This window comes from Meleagris gallopavo, chromosome 11 (genome assembly GCF_905368555.1).
Source record: "Meleagris gallopavo chromosome 11, MGAL_WU_HG_1.1, whole genome shotgun sequence".
Lineage (NCBI taxonomy): Eukaryota > Metazoa > Chordata > Aves > Galliformes > Phasianidae > Meleagris > Meleagris gallopavo.
The window spans coordinates 5,433,519-5,452,394 of NC_139414.1; the positions used below are offsets into that span (position 1 = coordinate 5,433,519).

At 41.1% G+C, this 18,876-nt stretch overlaps 1 protein-coding gene across 2 annotated transcripts in view; it reads left to right on the forward strand.

The window, feature by feature from the left end:
- The first annotated feature begins 2,579 nt into the window (after positions 1-2,579).
- The window catches only part of CLSTN2 (calsyntenin 2), a 313,998-nt gene continuing 297,701 nt past the window's right edge, over positions 2,580-18,876 (forward strand). For both annotated transcript variants that reach the window (XM_085233258.1, XM_085233257.1), the window contains exon 1: positions 2,580-2,841. In XM_085233258.1, the coding sequence (XP_085089384.1) occupies positions 2,742-2,841 (100 nt within the window). In that variant the 5' untranslated portion in view covers positions 2,580-2,741. The remainder of the gene's footprint in view (positions 2,842-18,876) is intronic.

Here is an 18,876-nt window from a genome sequence, read left to right on the forward strand (position 1 = left end):
AAATGGATCTTTCTGATTGACTGCCTCTGATGCCAAATGCATGTCAATAATTCTCAGAGAATGCATGACTGTGACCTTTTCCCCTTTGTTTTACAATTTCTATTTTACAAGACCAATAAATCATGTCAGAATGAAGTGACTTTTTGCACTTCTCAGTGTGTGGGTTCTTGCTTTTCTCAGATGGTTCTAGACACAGGAATGGATGGGTCTCAGGTCAGAGGTAGCCTTTTGGTAATGTCCTGTTTGAGATTAAATGCTATGTTTTCTTCCTGTAATGGTTCTGTCAGAAACTTATATAAGCAAGGACTGAAAGATATGCTCCTCGCAGTGCACATTTATTCAACAGAGTAGAATTGACTAAAGGATTCCAACCTCTTTGCTTTCTTATGCCCTAGAGTAGGCTGTAGTGTTAATGGGCACACCTGGAGCAGCAGCATAAAATGTAGGTATTACAGAATCACAGAATTAATGGTAGTTGTTTAATTTAAATTTTTGTATAGGGCTATATCATCATAATTTGTAACTATTTCTATCCAGTAGTGATGCCCCCATCACTGGTATATAACACCATGAGAAGACTGCAGAACACTCAGGCGGTCATTGCGATAAAGAAGTACAGTAAAGTACAAAGTAGAGCAGTGTTGATTGAGGTACCAGGGCTGAAGTTAGTTTTTGACTCTGACACCAATATTGTGCCATCTATAGGTGAAGTCTCATCTTCTGTACTTTAAGCTCCCTACCTGTGGAGTGAGGAACACCTCTCTCATCTCACTCCTCTGACTGGGCTTGCTTATTTCATCTATAACGTGGCTGAGGTCATCCTGTACAGCATCTGCCTTACAAAGCCATTGTCTAGATTTCATCACCAAACCATTTATAATAAATATTAATATACCAATACTTAAAAAGGAATGTTAAACAATTAGCTTTCTAAGTCTTGCTGATTTGGTGAATGAAAATACCTTCCTGAGTGCATTTCTGAACTTAATATGTATTGTTTTGATGTGTTAATCCATAGGGTGCATTCCTAACTTTTCAGCAAGTGGGATATTGTATTACAGACTTCTGGAGCTGCTTGCAACAAACGTAAGTTAGCAAACAAAAATCTTACAGATTTTAAGGTTCTCTGTATTTCTTTGCAGTTTTTCTCCATCTGCTATAAATGTGGGCAGTTTTGGCCAGGTCACCATGAAATTACCCTATAATCCCATTCATGTTGATAGTTAAACCTCCCTGCACTATATTTAATATTCACCCCTAGAAGAACTTTAATTAAGCGCTCAGCACCGCATGTATGTTTATGGAATCAGCTGCAATGAACGCAGCCAGTTTCACAGGGCAGGCAGCCGTGTGCTCCCTGCTGGGTACAGGAACAACGCCTTGTGCCAAGTCCTGGGAGGGCTTTGGGGCTGCTAGCAGGAAACCCTTGTTAGCCCCATGGTGCAAGCATTGTTTTTAAGCTAGTGCTTTGGGATGGAGAGATGGCCTCTTCACTAATAGATGCTGTTTTATAATGGCAAAACTCCTCATGGAAAAAATCATCCTCTGCAAAAAGATGAGAAATGGAGTGCTGTCAAAAAGCGTTCCCTGAGCACTTGTCTGGTATGCCAAATTATCTTATTGCTTCTTTTCCTGGCTTTCCTTTGTCCTGTTTTGTTCCGCCTTGCAATGGGGACTACAAGAAAGCAACTTCCGTAGCTCTAATTAGATGAGCAAACAGAAAGGATGTCAAAAGTTTATCCCAACTAATGTAATTTGGAAAGTATTTGTCTGGGTGAAGTGGAGCAGAAAACGTGTGTTCCTTCCTTCTCTAGCTGATAAATACTGCCTGTTGGACTGGGGAAGGGCTTTGGGCCTCTGGCCGTTCCTCCTCCCACTTCTGTAGAGTTGCTGGGGGGAGGAGGAAATCGTACTTCAGACTACGCAAAGGGATTTGAGCCATATACGGAGGGAAAACTAATGGAAAGGATTAAATGAAAGTCCCACGCCCATCCAATCTCGTGCAATCGCTGTGATGCCACTTAGACAGCTGTGGCACACGTTGGATGGACCCTCACTCTTTGGCACCCGGTGTTCAGTAAGGCTCCCGCCGCTGGCAGAGCATCGTGGGCCTGCTGCCATCCGTGAGGCGCGGCAGCAGGCAGCCCCGCGATGAGCAGCAGTACATCAGCTGTGCCTCCTGCCGCGCTCGCTTCCTACAGCGGTGATGCACAACGCACGGGCTGGGGCACCGACAAGGCGACAGCCGAGCAGGGAGCGGCCTTCCCCGTGCCTTGCGTATAGCCGGCCCCTTACAGCCGGGGCGACCCGCGTAGCTCCACGCGTGCCCGGACTTTCCCGTTGCCTGCCACCCTCACCGCCGTCAGCCGCGGCCCCGCCGCCCCCGGGGAGCGCGCGCAGGTTCGCGAGCCCTCCTCGTCCGCGCGCAGGTGCGCGAGCCCCCCAAGCCCGCGCGCGGCCCCGCCCCGCTCTCCTCAGGGTCGGACGCGGCGGCGGCGCCGTCCCTCGGCGGCCGAGCCGGGCGCCCCCCGCCCCGCTCATGAATATTGATGCTTCCCCTCCCCGTGACGTCGCCGCGGTCCCGGGGCGGGAGCCGGAGCCGCCCCGGTGCCGGCCGCGAGGGCGAATGAGGGAGCGGCGGCAGGCTCCTTCCCGCCTCCCCGCCCGCCGCCTCGCGCCGCAGCCAGCCGGAGCCGCGCAGGGCGCCGCGTCGCGCGTGGAGGGCCGGCGCCGCGGCGGGGATGCGGCGGCGCTGCGGGGGGCCGGCGGCGCTGCTGCTGCTGCTGCTGCTGCTGCTGGGGCCGCTGCTCGGACCGCCGGGCTGTCCGCTCGCCGCCAAAGGCAGGTACCGGGCCGGGCGGGGCGGGCGGTGCCGGGGACGGCCCGGCTACGGCTCCCTGTCCGCAACTTTTACGGACGGAGGCGTGGAGCGATGCGGGGCGGAGCGCGGCGGCTCGCACCTGAGCTGCGTTCCGCCGAGGGGCTCCCGGCTCCGCTGCCGCCCCGCGCTGCTCCTCGGCGGAACTTGGTCCCGAGCGCTCCGCCCGGCTCGCAGCACGCCCTTACCAACTCCTCCGCTTTGTTTTTGCTGTCCGCGGGCGTTCACCTTTTTCCTCTCCGCGTATGAAGGAAAAACTTCAGTTACCGCTGTCTTCTGTTGGGTTGGTTTGTTTACCGCGAATGATCGCGCGTTGACCAACTTTGGGAGGGCAGCGATTCCTTGTTGCCTTAACTTTCTCCAAGTTACGAATAGCAGAGTAACCGCAAGAAGCGGGTCGGTGCTTGCGGTGCTGCAGCCCCGTGTGTCCCAGGGGAGCGGGGCGCTCCGGGGAACCGCGGCGTCGCTGGCGGCGAACAAATAACGCGGGGCGGCTCTGTGCGGGGACACCGCACTCCCCTTTATTTCCTTCGGTATTTTAAAGCGGTGCTCTCTCTTATGTGGATCTTCTCTTTCGCCGACCGTGCCGGTTCCCGGCTCTCGGCGGTGTCCCTCGAAGCTGCAGGGAGCTCCGCGCGGCAGCCGCAGCCGGGCCGGCTCTGTGCTTTGTGTTTCACCGCTGGAGGGCTGCAAAGAGCGCTTTCCGACAGCGGTAACTTAAAAATATTGAGCGCTTAAAAATCGTCATTTTAAGGGCGTTTATATCGGCGTGTGAGTATTTCTAGCTTTCCCTTATTATTTTACATCCGTTTTATTTATATTTCATTTCTAAAGTCAGGTATTCCCCGAGGCTGCAATACAGGATCAATGAATGCGTTAACAGATCTTGGCACCGTATGCGGTTGATGCCCGATGAACCTTGTCTCTGTGGACTCTTTCCTCCGCCCTCAATTAGCGGCGTGTAGGAAAAGGGCATTATTTAAACATTACGTGGCGCCGCTTTCTCCGTGCTTTGAGTTATCTTTCTCTATAGGAAGGCAGTCCTAATTCCAGGGGCATTCTGGGTGGCATTACGCACAACTGAGAAACTTAATGCTGTAGGCACGAAGTTGACTTTTGGCGTGGAGGTGCGGAGGGACGCAGTGAGTGCTCCTTCAGCACCGCGCTGCCGGACAGCGCCGCATCTCCCTGGGCGCGGGCTCGCCCTGCTGCGCTCCGCCGCTCTTCAACACAACCCCGAAGCCGGCAGCTGTCCCTGCTGCCCCCTGCCCCTCCTCTGCTGTTTTTGAGGCTGGGAAGAAAGATCGCTGAAACAGCACTGGTTCTCATCGTTCACCACCACTCTGGCTCAGTGAAAAATAACAATTTCTTTCACAAAAATAATTCCTGCCTGTATTTTTTTTTTTTCTTTCTTTCTACCCCTTATGAAACTGAGGAAAAACAACTCCCTGGCCCTTTCTGTTGGAAAATTAAATGTAAGAGGTAATGCCGGAATGGTTAATAAGTGGTCAGTTAGAGATCTCGCCTATGCAGTTTGTTGTCAGCTTTCTAGCAGCTTGTTGACTATAGGATTTGCACCCTAAGTTCAGTAAAATCACTGTTTTAAACAGGAAAAAAGTATTTAAAATATTTTCAGGCCCTTTTCTTCAGTAACACAAAGAGGCATGCTTTCTGGATTACTGCAATTGCATTAACGCTGTTTGGAAATCATGTGGGCAGACTCTTATGTGATCTGCAGTTATGTAAAACAGAACATTTTGAAAGGCCAGACTTACCTATCTTTTCAGCATGTTCATAATTTGTACTTCTCCTTGCAGACAGGCAGGAATACCTGCTGCATTTCCCTTCCTCTTTCTGCTGCTCCACAAATCTGTGCATAAAACTGATCTGTAAAATTACTTATCTCTTTCTAGTATTTACCTATCAAACAACTCAGCAAAGTTCTGAAAAGGTTGATGCATCTGTATTGCATGTGAGACCCAATTAATCAGCCTTTCAAGATTGACTTTATTTGAACACTGTAATTAACACAAACATCACTTTAATCTTAATTTTTAAGTATGGCTGTAAGTATCTCAATGATCTGAATAACTAAGAATATTTGATAGCAATTAAATTAATTACATGAGCAAGACTTGAAGCCTTAGTCATTCAGGACATTTCCAAATCAATGGAACATTCAGTCCCACTTGGCAAGTCTATTATGTGAATACAGCTGATATGACTATCAGCAATAAAAGAGCAACTAACCTAGGGAGACAGAGACAGCATATTCTGCTTAAAAGAAAGCTTGAAGCCTGTTGAGGAAGAAATTAAAGAGAAAATCTTTGAAAACGTGCTAGGTGTTTGAATTTTTTCAGCTTAATACTGTGGTTACTTAAATCCTTTTCTCACAGTGAATAATAATAAAATACTTTGCCATACAATTCAAAAGAAAGAGATAGAAAAATAAGAAATTTTTGTCCTCATTGAAGATACTTAGATAGTAATGTTTGGCCAGCTGTAGATCAAAAGATGGGGGATGAAGAAATAGAGACTTCTGTAGCTCACCAGGAAACTCTGGCAAAGAGATACTAATAGTTTCGTGTTTCCATTCTCAAATCAATACATTGAGATGGAAATACTTTATTAATATTTTTTAAGTGTTTTGATGGAAATGGAATTCATGAAAGCAGACTTTTGTCTCCTAGGATAAAATATCCATCTGATTTTGAAGCTTAGCTGTCAAGATAATGAAATGATTCAGAGATCTCACAAAAAAAAAAAAAAAAAAGATAACACAGAGTATTTGATAACTGTTTAAGTATTGAGGTATTTCATCATAGGTGACTGATAACTATATTTAAGTTGTCATTACCAAACTAGAGAATATTTGCCATCAATAAACATATTGTTTCCAACCTTAATTGTATTGTTTGGAATGCTTCCAAAGATAGGGAACTGGAAGCTTTGGAGTTTTTGAAGCATGTTTCAATTGTAAGCAAAGCATGTGTATGTTAAAGTACGTCTTATGAAGCATGTCTTTTATAACTAACCATTAAATGGCTTCACAGTCGCAGATCGGTCACTTTCTTTCTTGATGTGACAGCACTCAGAGTTCAGAGGCAACATGTGCACCTGGACACACCTGCAATGGCCAAACTGCATGTTTGGAACTGGCCTCGGTTTTCTTTTTCTCTTTTAAAGATTTGAAGAGGCGCATGAAAGCTGATTAGAGGTTGTCAGACGCATTGTTGCCTTGTTTTGACTGTTTAACATTTAACTGGGAAAATGTATTGATGATCGGCATTAAAAAAGCATAGTGCAAATTACTGGATTTATGTAGCTATAGCTTTTTCTTTTTTGTTATAAAACTTGTTACTCCTTGGTGGAAAAAAAAAAAAGATTCATGAAGGTGTTAATGCCTGATAAAAATGTTATTCTAGAATTTCTCCTAAGCTTTTTGTGTATCAGATTTCCTCTGTCATGTTGATGGGAGGTTTTGGGAAGGTAACTTTATAGCTCTCAATCCAGCTTCAAACCCATTTCTTGTCCTGCCTTCATATGTATTTCTTTGGCCTTCTCTTTGTCTTCATGTTGACTTAGTTGCCTAAAAGTGATGTATTTGTTTCTTTAGTTTCCTAGAGGGTTGCATTAGAAGGCGCTAGATAGCCTGCCTGGCTCCTGTAGAGTGTGTGAGTGGTGGAGCTAACACTTCATTTAGTAGAGAGAGCTTCCCTACTGTGAAATAAGTAATGGGAAAATGAAAGATAAAATGCATTGTTTCTACAGCAAGCTAATTACTAATATCAAGTAGTTCTGTTGTCCATAGCTAGTTTGTTTTTTTTATCAAGTAAGACAAATAATCAAGCATTAACATTCAAATCATGTTTAATGTTACTAAATATTGCTTTAGTATAACTTTAAGATGATTTTTATAACCTAATAGCTTGATGTGTGGTCTGACTCAAACTTATAGGGTGTTTGTAGAGACCACAAATCAAATGTAGCTGTTCTCAGTGACTTTCCTTCTCCAGTGTGCTTTCTGTAAAGAGCAGTCTGAAAATGGAGGCTGCTGAGTTATGTCAGGTAGGGGCACGTACAAAGTGAGCTTTGGATTTTTTTAATGATTGCACTTGAATGGTGACTTCTCAGTCTCTCAGATGTCTTATTTTTGTGTTAGCCAACAAAAATTAACAGAAAAAAAATCTTCAAGCACAACTGAAAGTTGCAATTGGTTTTAACAAGATTGTGTAGAGGATAGTAAGAGTTGGAAGATTAGTTCCTTATTGAATATTTGGAGAAATATTTGATTCTGAATTTTGTACTTTGAGTAGAATCTGGACCAGCTGGAGGATATTCAGACAGGAAAGGTTCACAAACAGTTCCTTCAGCATGTCAGCTCAATTTGTTTAGTTGAATGAAAGAGAATATGGGAACAGGCTACAGGTATGTAAAACTTTTTTTTTTTTTTTTGCGGGGGGGGGGTTGGGTTTTTTTTTTTGTTTGTTTGTTTGTTTTTTTGATAAGGCAGAAAGTAAAGGGCATCAACAAAGCCTCAGAGTAGACTTCGGAAAAATGGGTAGGATGTCACAGAGCCTTTAATTGGAGAGGAGTAAGAACTGTTTGGAACAATATTAGCAAATAAAGTTGATCAAACCTCTTGGTGGGGAGGAAGATGGATGCTAAAGCCTCCGAGGATTTTCCATACTTTGTCATGCTTCAAACAAAACTGCAGCTTTCAGGCTACCCAGAAAACCACCATGCAATAAGTTTTGGTAGTGGAGATGGAGGCAATAAGGCCACTTAATAAGCCATTTTACCACATGAAGTATTGCTTCTCCAGGCACCTTGTATCATTCCTTGGTATCCCTATAGATGCTATCCGCAGGCTAACAGCCTTTCTTGAGTGGCAGCTGCTGCAGCCATCCCTCATGGAGATATTTACATTCTCATTTCATTTATGTATTTTTCTAGATAGGCCACTTCTGTCTTCAAAAGGAATAGTTTTTGACAACTGTGTGAAACTGTGTCTCTCTTGGTGTTCTCTGCGTAGTCTACTGAATCACAGCTTAGCAGTAAGTGCTGGAATCAATCACATGGGCTGTCCATATTTTTGATGCCAGATAAGCAAGCAACTCGGCTAATCCCCAAACCCTTACTTATGGGAGAAGCTGCAGGATGCGGTGGATGCTGAACCTTCAGATGCATTCAGCAAATGATTGTACAGCTTCATGAAAGGAAAAAAAAAAAGAAAAAGAAAAAAGCTAAGGTGTGTGTAAGAGAAAGGCACAAGTGCTTACTGAAAGCAATCTTATGCAACCTACTGTTGGGAAGATGTCCAGGAGCGGCACTGTATGCGTTTTTTCTCTTTCATATGTGCTTGCTGTTCCTGGGTCTGTTAGACTTCATAATCAGAGAGCAGGCAAATCTTGCAGAGTTTGAAAAGAGTGAGTCAAAGTAGTACGGGTAAAAAGAGAAGGCACTTTGAAAAGAACTGGAGGTGGGAAAAGGAAGCTTAACGTCGAACTTGAGAAAGCCATTTGTTATATCAAAAGAAGGTATTCTCTGACTAAAGTTTGTGGTTTGATCTCCTTAGACTTTTATCTATAAGTTTAAGTATGTTGTGATTATGTTAAAAATAGGAAAGCTGTCATGATTCAGAAGGGGTGCTTTTAAAACTAAAATAGAATGAATTTTGCAAGAGACACTTGTGTTGTGGTTTGAAGAGCTGTTGTTAAATCTGTCACTGTATGTAGAGGCAGGGTTACTTGTCTGTCACTTCACAGCACTGTATATAAAGCTCCTTCTTCAGCAACGTGCACCTCCCTGCACTCCATATTACTTACTGGAGAACTGCAAAACAGGATCTGCAATGTATGATTTACATAGTGTTCAGAAAATAGGTGTGTATAAAGCATGTGTCTGCTATGTGTTTATTTTAAATAGAGCGAACGTTGCCTACATAATGTTCCCACACACTCAATTGTTGGCATATAAGAAATTACACAAATCGGAAAGAAGAGTTCATAATTCATTTTGCACTCTACATCTCTTGTAAGCGTACTGCATGAGACAGGAATGTGCCAAAATCCTTGAATAGGATGCTCAAATGCAGTTATTTCCTTATTAAACCCTGCTGTTGAAGGTAAGAAGCATGGAGACCAAGGCTTGCTATTGTTTACATCTTGGTGAGCTCTGTTGATGTAGTCTTGCTTTTTCTGAGTGACCATGAACCTGCAGAGGATGAGAACTTCTGCTTTGTTGTTAAGCATGCTTGCAGCAATACCCAATGGGAGGGGGGTGCACATCTCCTGTGGGACTTTGAGCTGATGACTGTAGGTGCCTGCAGTGCTTGAATGTTTTGTTTTCTTCTAATTCATTTACTGAATAGACTAAATTAATGAGGGGAATTTAAGTATTTTGAAGATTTAATTATAGATTTCTAGAGTGCGGAGTTCACTCTAAACAACTATTTTGTTGCTGCATGTATTCTAGTAAAAATGAATAGGATAGCTGCTTGCAGCTGTTGAGTCAGGGAGTAAGTTATTAAGAGTAAGTTAGAATACTAGGCACTATGAAACGTCATCAAACATACAACATAAATGCTCTCCTCAGGCAGTATAACAGCTGTAATTCTTGTTTACTGACTTGTTTTTAAACACTGAATGTCTTTAAAATAAAAAAATTTTGAACCTATTTGGGATTTGTCCTCATCCCCAACTCTTGAAATTCTTCTTAAGGTGGGAGATGTGTGATACCTAAAGGCTTTTAAGAAGTCACTGTGGTGTGTACACCAATCTTTGTGTTCTATTTGATGGAGAAACAGCCCTGCTTTTGGCATTTTGGTGTAATATATACAGCTTGTCAGCAGTAGAACAGGAAAGGCTGAGGACTTCTTGCTCTGTGCGGTACTGAGAGTCTTTCATTCAGCTGGAGTGCAGATTGACCGATGTGTCATTTAAGCACTATTGGCCTATGAAAAAGGATTTAGTCAATTATTTTAAAGCATTTTTTGAATGGAATACAAAGAGATATCTACTAAATTACAATTCATTTTAGTGTGACTTCTCTCTGTACTGTTTGTGAAGATGGCCATACATGAAATAGAATTTTCATAGCAGTTAAGAGTATTGTTTAGATGTTTTGTCTTTACATGTGAAATTTTGACTCTGATTGAATCAGTGAAAGATTTGCAGTGAATCAGTTTCATCTTTTGTGTGTTATAGTGTAAATGTAAACAATTCTTTCAAAGTTATTATTGTTCTTCCACTAATAGCTGTCTTTATCCTAAGGAGGGAATTTTGGATTTAATCTTTCACCTTATGACTTATGGTATATTCCCATTCATTGGATCAATAGAACAATTCTTGTGTGTGGTGGGTTTGTTTTTTTTTGTTTGTTTGCTTTTTTTTTTTTTTTTTTTTTTAAGTCAAAGTGCTTTTCAACCAGCTTAAAACTATGAAGTGTTGACCAAGATGGCAAGTAAGATCTACTTATGGTAGTTCTTAAGTACATATACTGATCTTCAAAATACTTGTAATAAATACACTGTTTTTCTTTTATTTTTCATTTAAATCCCTGACTTCTTAAACAAAGACTGAGAAATGTTAGCTTTTGTTCCTTAAAAGATTAATAGCTCTACTTGTTATAGCTGAAGGAGAAGTGAAAAGGTGATATAGGGGTATCACAAAAGTTAACAAATTCCAATGTAGTAATGAACATTTCCTTTTCAACTTTTTTTTTTTTTTTGTTAACCTATTTGTATTAGGTACACTAAAAATCTGGCTGTAGCTGGAAGCATCACTCTGCCTGGTCTTATACTGGGTTGTAAACATGCAGTACTTGGGCTGAATCTTGTGGTTAAAAGTAGAACTTCCAAAACACGAGTTGGTAGAACAAAGTCAGAGTAGCCTATTAGGTCTGTCATAGTTTTCTTTATGATGGGTACTGGTTATTTCTGGAGTTACTCACAAAGGCTAGCAGCAGAGGTAAACATAGGAAAATGCATTAGTAATAATATTTGAGGCAATTCTGGTGTAACTCCTTGGCAGTCATATTGGATGAGCTTTTCCCCTGCTTTTAATTTTTGAGGGCTGCTTTAAATATTCCTCATCCAGAGCTGAACAGATGGCATTTGCCATTGTTGTCAGTCTTTGGAAGAAAAAGTGCGGTTTTAAGATCTTGGTTAACAGAACTTTAAATTCATGTTGAGAAATAAAACCTAGAGACATTAAAACCAGTGTGATTTATGTGAAGCTGTTTCAAAAAGTCTGCGTTATGATAGCGATCCTAATTCATACACTGTGGGTTTGGTGGCACGTGTGGAAGGGGCACTCTAGATACTGTGGTTGGCTGCCATCTTTTTGTTTCCTCCTCTAAAACAGTGTAAGCAGTACAGAGGTATCCAGTGAAAAGAAACTACAATTCTTTCGAGGTATTGGTGAAGCTAAATGCAAAATGAGACCAATTTGAAGGATAATAGTTAAAGGTCTTTTTTTTTTTTTTTTTCTTCTCTTTTTGCATATGCCCCCTCGGCACCCATTCCTTACCTCTAGCCTTCGTAGCAGAGTCTGTGGACTACTTCCATTTGCTGCAAAAAATAATCAGGAAAAACAAGCCTATTCTTAGTGAGCTTATATTACCATTCAGCTGTCCATCTCTAAATTCGTAGTGACTGACAATTCAGAAGTATTGGAGCTACTTCTGAATATTATAAATAAACTAAATCAATTGAAATGTCAGTAAAGGCATATTTTTGGTGGAAACAGCATGACCTCAAAAAGTGTCAACATGACTTTCTAATAATAAAACATTTTTTTGCCAAAATGAATCCCTTCTTTTAGAACTTGAACTTAGATTAGAATATAATTAGATATATATTTTAAGATGTTACATCTCAGACTTAATAAGTAAATAATGGTCACTTAAAACTAATCTTTAAGTTGTAATCTTTATTTATTCTCTGTATAGTCCCAAGCATTTAAAAACTCTGTTAAGTTCCAATCCTTGAAGCCTCTGAAATCCATGGGTAAGAGTTCTGATGTTTTCACTACCTGGAGAAGTATAACTTTAGAATGAAGGGATCAAATTTCTGTCTGTGTAAGTCAGAAATGCATTGTGAAGCCAGCTGAGGCTGTGGTACTGCATTAAGGATATGAATGGATACAGATGTAAATTTTTAAAATTTATCAGAATCTTCTGAAAATACGTTGTCATTTCTCTGTTTTGGCAAACGCTCAGTGCAGAATTATGCTCATCAGAGAGATCTGGAATGTTTTAGCTGTATGTGTATAGGAGGTAAGCGTTGCAATTCTAATGATGTCTTCTTATGAAGCTTGCTTCAAAAGATATAAAATCTCACTTTATTTGAGCAGTTGGATGTAAAATGGTGGCAGCATATTTTATTAGGCAATAGAAACAGAACGTGGGGAGCTGCTGCTGTTGGTTGCACTTTGCAGGTTGCGGATTCTGCACTTAACACTCCATTGTATCTCCTTGCTGGTTTTGTTTTCTAGACAGGTAGTACCATGCCAGTTGCACTAAGACACAGGCAATGAAATGTGCTTTTATGATCAATTTATTTCATGTTACAAATACCTTTTGGTTTTCTTTGCCCTGAAAGAATGCTTTCCCTCAAATGCAGGTACGCTGCAGTAGCAGTCTCATTGTACGTTTCCTTTCTGGAAGAAAGCATCTCTTGGCTTGTGAAATGCCCCCTGGCTGTAGGACCAAGCAGAAAAATATGGTATTTGCATGCCTTCAGTCTGTGTTAGTGTCTGCAGTGGCTACTGGGGCAGATAGGACATGTAGAATATGCACACAAGTATTTAATGAGGGAGAAGTGGGGTGACGAAGATAAACATCAACAAAATATCTGGGACAGAAGATGAAATTATGCAGTATGAAGTGAGCTGATCATGCAGCTTAGAACTGCCTTTATTTCAGAAGTACTGTTTTTTGGAATGATCTTTGAAAAGCTGAATATTTACTTCATTCCAGCATCAGAATTAAATTCTAGACAATAGCTTGGCTCTAGACTTGATTCTCCTGTTTCCTAGTGTCATTGGCATATATTTCTAAAGATGTAGTAGAATTTACCAGTGGGTAAATCTTAAAATACAATAATATATTCTTAAACTTTCTACTCAAACATGCAATTAGAGCTAAACTCCTGCTTAGCTTGTCTTAGCCTACCCGCGAAATACTTGAACCTGGACAATGTGAATGCTTTCAGAACAGAATAAGGCTGTGTATGGAAAAACTCTTTCACAGTAGCTATTTCAGATACATCTGATTTTGAACAGTAGAGAAAGTTTGATTAGACTGATAAGTACCGCACAGGAAGAAAAGGTTGGCCCTGAGGTTAGCAGCCACTGGTGGTTCAGGTTGTGAGACTTCTGAGTCACATGTGGTTCCAAGACTTTGGCTTTTCCAGCCAAAAATTACAGACAGAGAGGTGCTGGGACCAGGAGCTCAGTCTTCGGAGACTTCAGAGTGCTGGGAAATGCTGGCATTCCGGAAGCTTTCAGATGTTTTGCCTCGACTGTGTTTTAAGGAGTGGTGCCGAGGCACTAAGAAGGTGAGTTATGGAAACTTACAGACTTGCTCTTCTTTTTTAAGCCAATAAGCAATATATTTTTGCAAGATTTTGCAAATCAGTGCTTTTATTGACTGGGGGCTCAGGGATAAACTGCAGTGTAGAAGCAAAATTCATGTTTTAATATCTTTGCTTACATGACCTATCCTAAAATGCCTTCTACAAACTGCTGACTGAAGCAGTATTGGAAAGGATTTTTGTCATTTTTGAGAATATCCTTGCAAAATGTTTATTGGATATCTTCTTACAGATCTCGTCTGACCTAGTTCTCTTAGGTTGGCTCTACATTAGAGATTTAACTAGTATTCCATTACATCGATTTAAAATATAATTATCCTAGAACACACTTCTGACCTTTTAACTTTTCTGCTGCAATGAGTATGATGCCTATGTTGAAGAAAAGGGGAAACTGAAGGCCAAGTATTACACAGGGGAACTGAATCATCTGGGCCCTGGAGAAAACTGTCTATAACCTGTGTGAAAGGAGCTGTTTGCTATCTGTCTTTATGTGTATAATGTACCGTTAGCTTTCTTGGCTGTTGTTGTATGCGTAGGAAGAGAAATCAGATGATGGGAAGGGAAGACAAGCAAGTAAATGCATATTAGAAATGTTTCGTGGAATAGCACCAGTGGGTTGCCACTTGTGAATTATTTTGTATAGTTGCTGTGTGGCACTGATTTCTGCACAAAAAGTCCCTTACATAGATGTAAGGCTCCCAGAGCATGTAGAGCATCATTTGCTGTGCAGGAAACACAGGAAATCCAAAGGGTGGTTTCAGTCCTTCAGGTGCTACATATCTCAGAGCAGCAGTTGGACCTACCTTGAGAGGACAATGAGTTATGAGGTTGATTTAGTAAACATAACGTATTGTGCAGGAAAAGCAGAGAAAAATAGTGAGACAGAGATTGTTGGTGAGTGGGAAAGTGTATGAGAAAGGATTAATGTTTCTTACCATTCTGGAAAAGACCGCTGCCAAAGACAATATACCTAGACCTTACACTGTTGTACTCAAGATACCCACAGCCTGTTCAGGTTATCCACTTAATGCCAGATGTTTTCAGTTTGTGAGAGAATCTCTCTCTCTTTCTCTCTCTGTTGTTTTTTTGTTTTGTTTTGTTTTGTTTTTTTCTCAGAGCTGAGTGAAAATAAGAAAGCATGAGTTGTTACTTGTAACTCATCTCAGTGAACTTCTGATTGCATCTCAAGAAAGCTAATTAATATTGTGCAGCTGTTGGCAAGGACATTAAAATTAAGAATTAGATTTATGCAAAGAGCTTTCTGTTATTGACTTATTAAGCCTAAAAAGGCAGCTCATGGCTTGAGCAACACGGTGAGCTTATGATGCTTGCTGTTTATCTGATGGACAAGGTTGTTTCTCAGCATGATGTTCCCTTCTGAAGAGATGATGGAGTGAGAGAAAGATCATAAGCAATATATCAGAATGCAGCTGACACCAGGACAAAACTCACTCCATGTGTTTTATGCATTTTTGTGTTAACTCAAAAGATCTTTTATACAAAATATTGTGCCAGCAACTGAGGGAAGTTACCGAGTCCAAGGTTTAAGTTTACTTAAGGTGCATATACTGCTGATCAGAATTAAAATGTGTTTACTAAGTCTTCCGCTCTAAAAAGGATTTTAATGCTGTTAGCACTTTTAAATACATGCGAGTGACTCATGATAATGTTTGCCACTTTAAGTTGACTTGAAGCAAAATGCAGTATGCTTTGAACAAGCAAGTAGAAATTTACTTTGAAAACACTGCATATCATAAGTACATACTCTGTATTATTTGTATCTATATACATACTTAGCATGTTCTGAGTATAAGGAAATTATTATATATGGAGTTCAACTGTGCTGTTCCATTTTCATTTTGAAGTAGATCTGCCAGATTCAGAGAGAAATGCATTGATTAGCTTTTGAAAACTGTTTTTGTAAAAGAGAATGATGAATTTGGTGGCTTGTTAATATTTAATTTTAAATTTTGCAGGCAAGATGTAAATATTTTGAAGTGTAGACAATTCAGATATGTCTAATGCATTTCTTAATGAGTTGATAAAAAGACCTTCCTTCTTAATTGCTTACACAGTATTTCTGGTTTGGTCTTTAATCAGATGGCTCTTGGGATTAATATGCTGCAGACACTAATCCCTTTAATTATGGTGCCAAATGAGTTTTCCTATAATTTTTTTTTCATTGAAATCTGTGGGATATCTTGTGAATTAAGTTGAGAGTAATGGGATCCAAACTGCCTTCCGTCATAAAGATCTTCTGTAGATTGAGAATAGGCTCCACAACAATACAAAACATTTTGCCCTGCTTTTTTCAAGTGGTGGTAAAAACCCATCTTAATAACTTGGAATCAGAAGTTGTCTCACAATATGGCACTGGAAAGGAAGAAGGCTCAGGCTGAAGGGCTAAGACATCACTCAGGTGAGACCGTAGTGTGCTTGCTCTTTGTGCTATTTACTTGCCCTTGCTCCTTCTAGAAGGTTCCATGGACAGGATTTTGCTTTAAATTTACTTCATTTTGCTGCTTGTTCTTTGTGAGAGATGTGATGCAATTTGTGTTTTAAACTCTACTCAGTTGTAAGAGATGAGCCATATTCTCTGAATGTCTGCCTACCACCTGTACTGTGATGCCAGGCTGTTTCTTTGGGTGTTCTTGTTTTTTTTTTTTGCAGCCAGTGGAGTATGCAGTGGAATGAAGGAACGCCTGCTTTGGTGCCAGAGCGTGTCTTTATCTGACTCCTTTAATTCTTGCAGACAGGCAAAATGATGCCTAAATTCTGTATTAAACCAATAAGCTAGCAGTAGTAGAATGAATAGGTTCATTCTCAGTTCTGCTGTTGAAGTGAACGTGTACAAGTGCCTTTCTTCATAGAGCAGTGTGAGGCAAAATAGTGTATTTTCTGCTAAAACTTATAAAGAGAACAGCTTTCACAGCACAAGTGCTTATCCCTAAAGGTTTAGTTAGTTTGGAGGTGATCTGACTAGAAGGTTCTATGCTCTTTTCCATTTTTTTCTTCTGCTGTCTTCCAGTCAGCCTTTATTAATATACTTTGGAGACTTTCCCTATCAAGTGACATAAATCAAATAGCACTTCTAAACACGGATGTGGGCCCTGTACCAACACCACGGGAACTGTGGGTTTTCTGTTGCCAGACTCCAGTTTTTTGCACCCTAACCCTTAGAGTTTGTACTACTACAGAGAGACCAACTGAATTTTTTTTCAGTGTTTTGGTTCTGGTCTGTTTTTATTTTGGTGACTCATCTTTGTTTTAGGTGACTGTTAAGCAATACTTTTGCATTATATTTTTTGAAGCTGGTAGAGGTAAACTTATGTTGATCATGAAAAGAAGAGAGCATATGCATCCCGCTTCTGGACTAGTGAGTGTGCCAGCTCTGCACACGGTGTTCAGGTGGCTAATGGTACCACTTGCAGCCCTCCTGCAATGTGTTCAGAGCCTGCTCTTCGGAGACTGACAGAGCATCCTCCATGCCTGGGTTGAAAGGTGTGTTTGCTGTCTTAGTAAAAGGATTTGAGCAGCATCCTGGCTGGTTTGCCAGATGGATCCAGAGGATGAAAGGTGCACCTGGAGTTTGTGCTTTTGCAGCTTCCCTACTGCAGGACTGGGAATGTTCTGATTCCGTGTTTAACCAAGAAAAAGGCTTCTGTCAGCTTTGTTACAAACTGCCATAGCAACTGATGAATAACAAAGCAGGTAGCGTGTACGCGGTTTGTGAGCATAACAGTATGGAAGAGTAATTAGGGAAATAAGCAGAGCAGGCCTATGTGTGAGTGACTTCACAGCCCGACAGGGGCATGCTTGGCACAGTGGTTTTTTCTCCATACTTATATGTCTTTGTGCTTTGCAGTTTGTTTCATAAGGAGGTAATGATTTTTGATTATTACAAGCACCATCCAAGAAATACATTCTTTTGTTAGTTTTGCTCCAGAGTAACACTTACAATTTCTTCCTTAGCCAAACTGCAATATTAGTGCAATTTCAAAAATAACTTAAATACAGTGCAAACTGCTATCAGTCATTTGTGAGTTACTCGTGCAGTACACATCTAGCTAACACTTTCATTTTTTAATACTTAACCCATATAAAGTAATCAGAACATGCTAGCCTTCATGCTGCACAGCAGCCCCAGTTGATGATGGGAGCATACAGTTGTTCCTGTGGTACAGGTGTGCATTTTGCCACGTGGTAGTTATTCAGTGATTGGAAACTGGTGTTCAGAGCTTTAAGAATGTTTTTATTCTTACAGTTTTGCTAGTTTTCCTGTTGCTCCAATTTATGATGAAGTTTTTCATCTTGCTAAAGAGGTAAAGGAGCCTAAGGCAACAGGAATGGCAAAAAAGCTGTAGATTGTCTTCTACTTTTCCAGACAGAATGCTTGGTTCTTGCTCTCTAATTTCAATTTGTGTAGGTTTTCTGCATTTAGCATTTCCAGATAAGAATAACATCCATATTTTACTCTAATGGATATAAGTTTTTAGAGAATAATTGTTTTAAGGATGAATAAATCAAACCTACCCACCAGCTTTGAAAACAGCCCAATGTTGTAATACAGATACTATTTACATTGATATGTTGACACAATGGAAGGAAGGGATGCCATTCAGAAGGACCTCAACAGACTTGAAAGGTGCGCCTGTGTGAATCTAATGAGGTTCAACACAGCAAAGTGCAAGGATTTGCACTTGGGCCGGAGGAATCCCAGGCATTTATACAGACTGGGAGAAAAGAAGGCTGTGGGATGACCTCATTGCAGCCTTTCAATACCTAAAGGGAGCCTACAAACAGGAGGGGAATCAACTCTTTGAAAGGGTTGATAACTGCAGGACAAGCGGAAATGGTTTGAAGTTGAGGGAGGAAATATTTAGGTTAGATGTCAGTGTGTAATTCTTTACAGAGAGAGTGGTGAGGTGCTGGAACAGCTGCCCAGAGAGGCTGTGGATGCCCCATCCATCCCTGGAGGTGTTCCAGGCCAGGTTGGATGGGGCCCTGGGCAGCCTGGGCTGGTATTAAATGGGGGGTTGGTGACCCTGCATGTGGCAGGGGGTTGGAGCTTGATGATGATCCTTAAGGTCCTTTCCAAGCCAGGCCATTCTATGATACATTTGCATTTGAATATTTCTGCATTACAATGGGACTTGTGGCCTTGATTCTGAATGGAACGCAGATTTCTTTCACTTTTTGGACTGGGGAAAGTTAAGAATGTGTTTTCTAAGATTCAGTATTAATTCATATTTTATAAAAATAGAAGCTATGCAAAAGATTGCATAAAGCTTGTAACTATTATTGATTTTTCTCACTAATGGAACAATGTTCATCTCTTCTCTTAGCTGGTCTCCTGAGATTGTATAGGTCACACGGTAACATAATAAAATCAAACACAGAC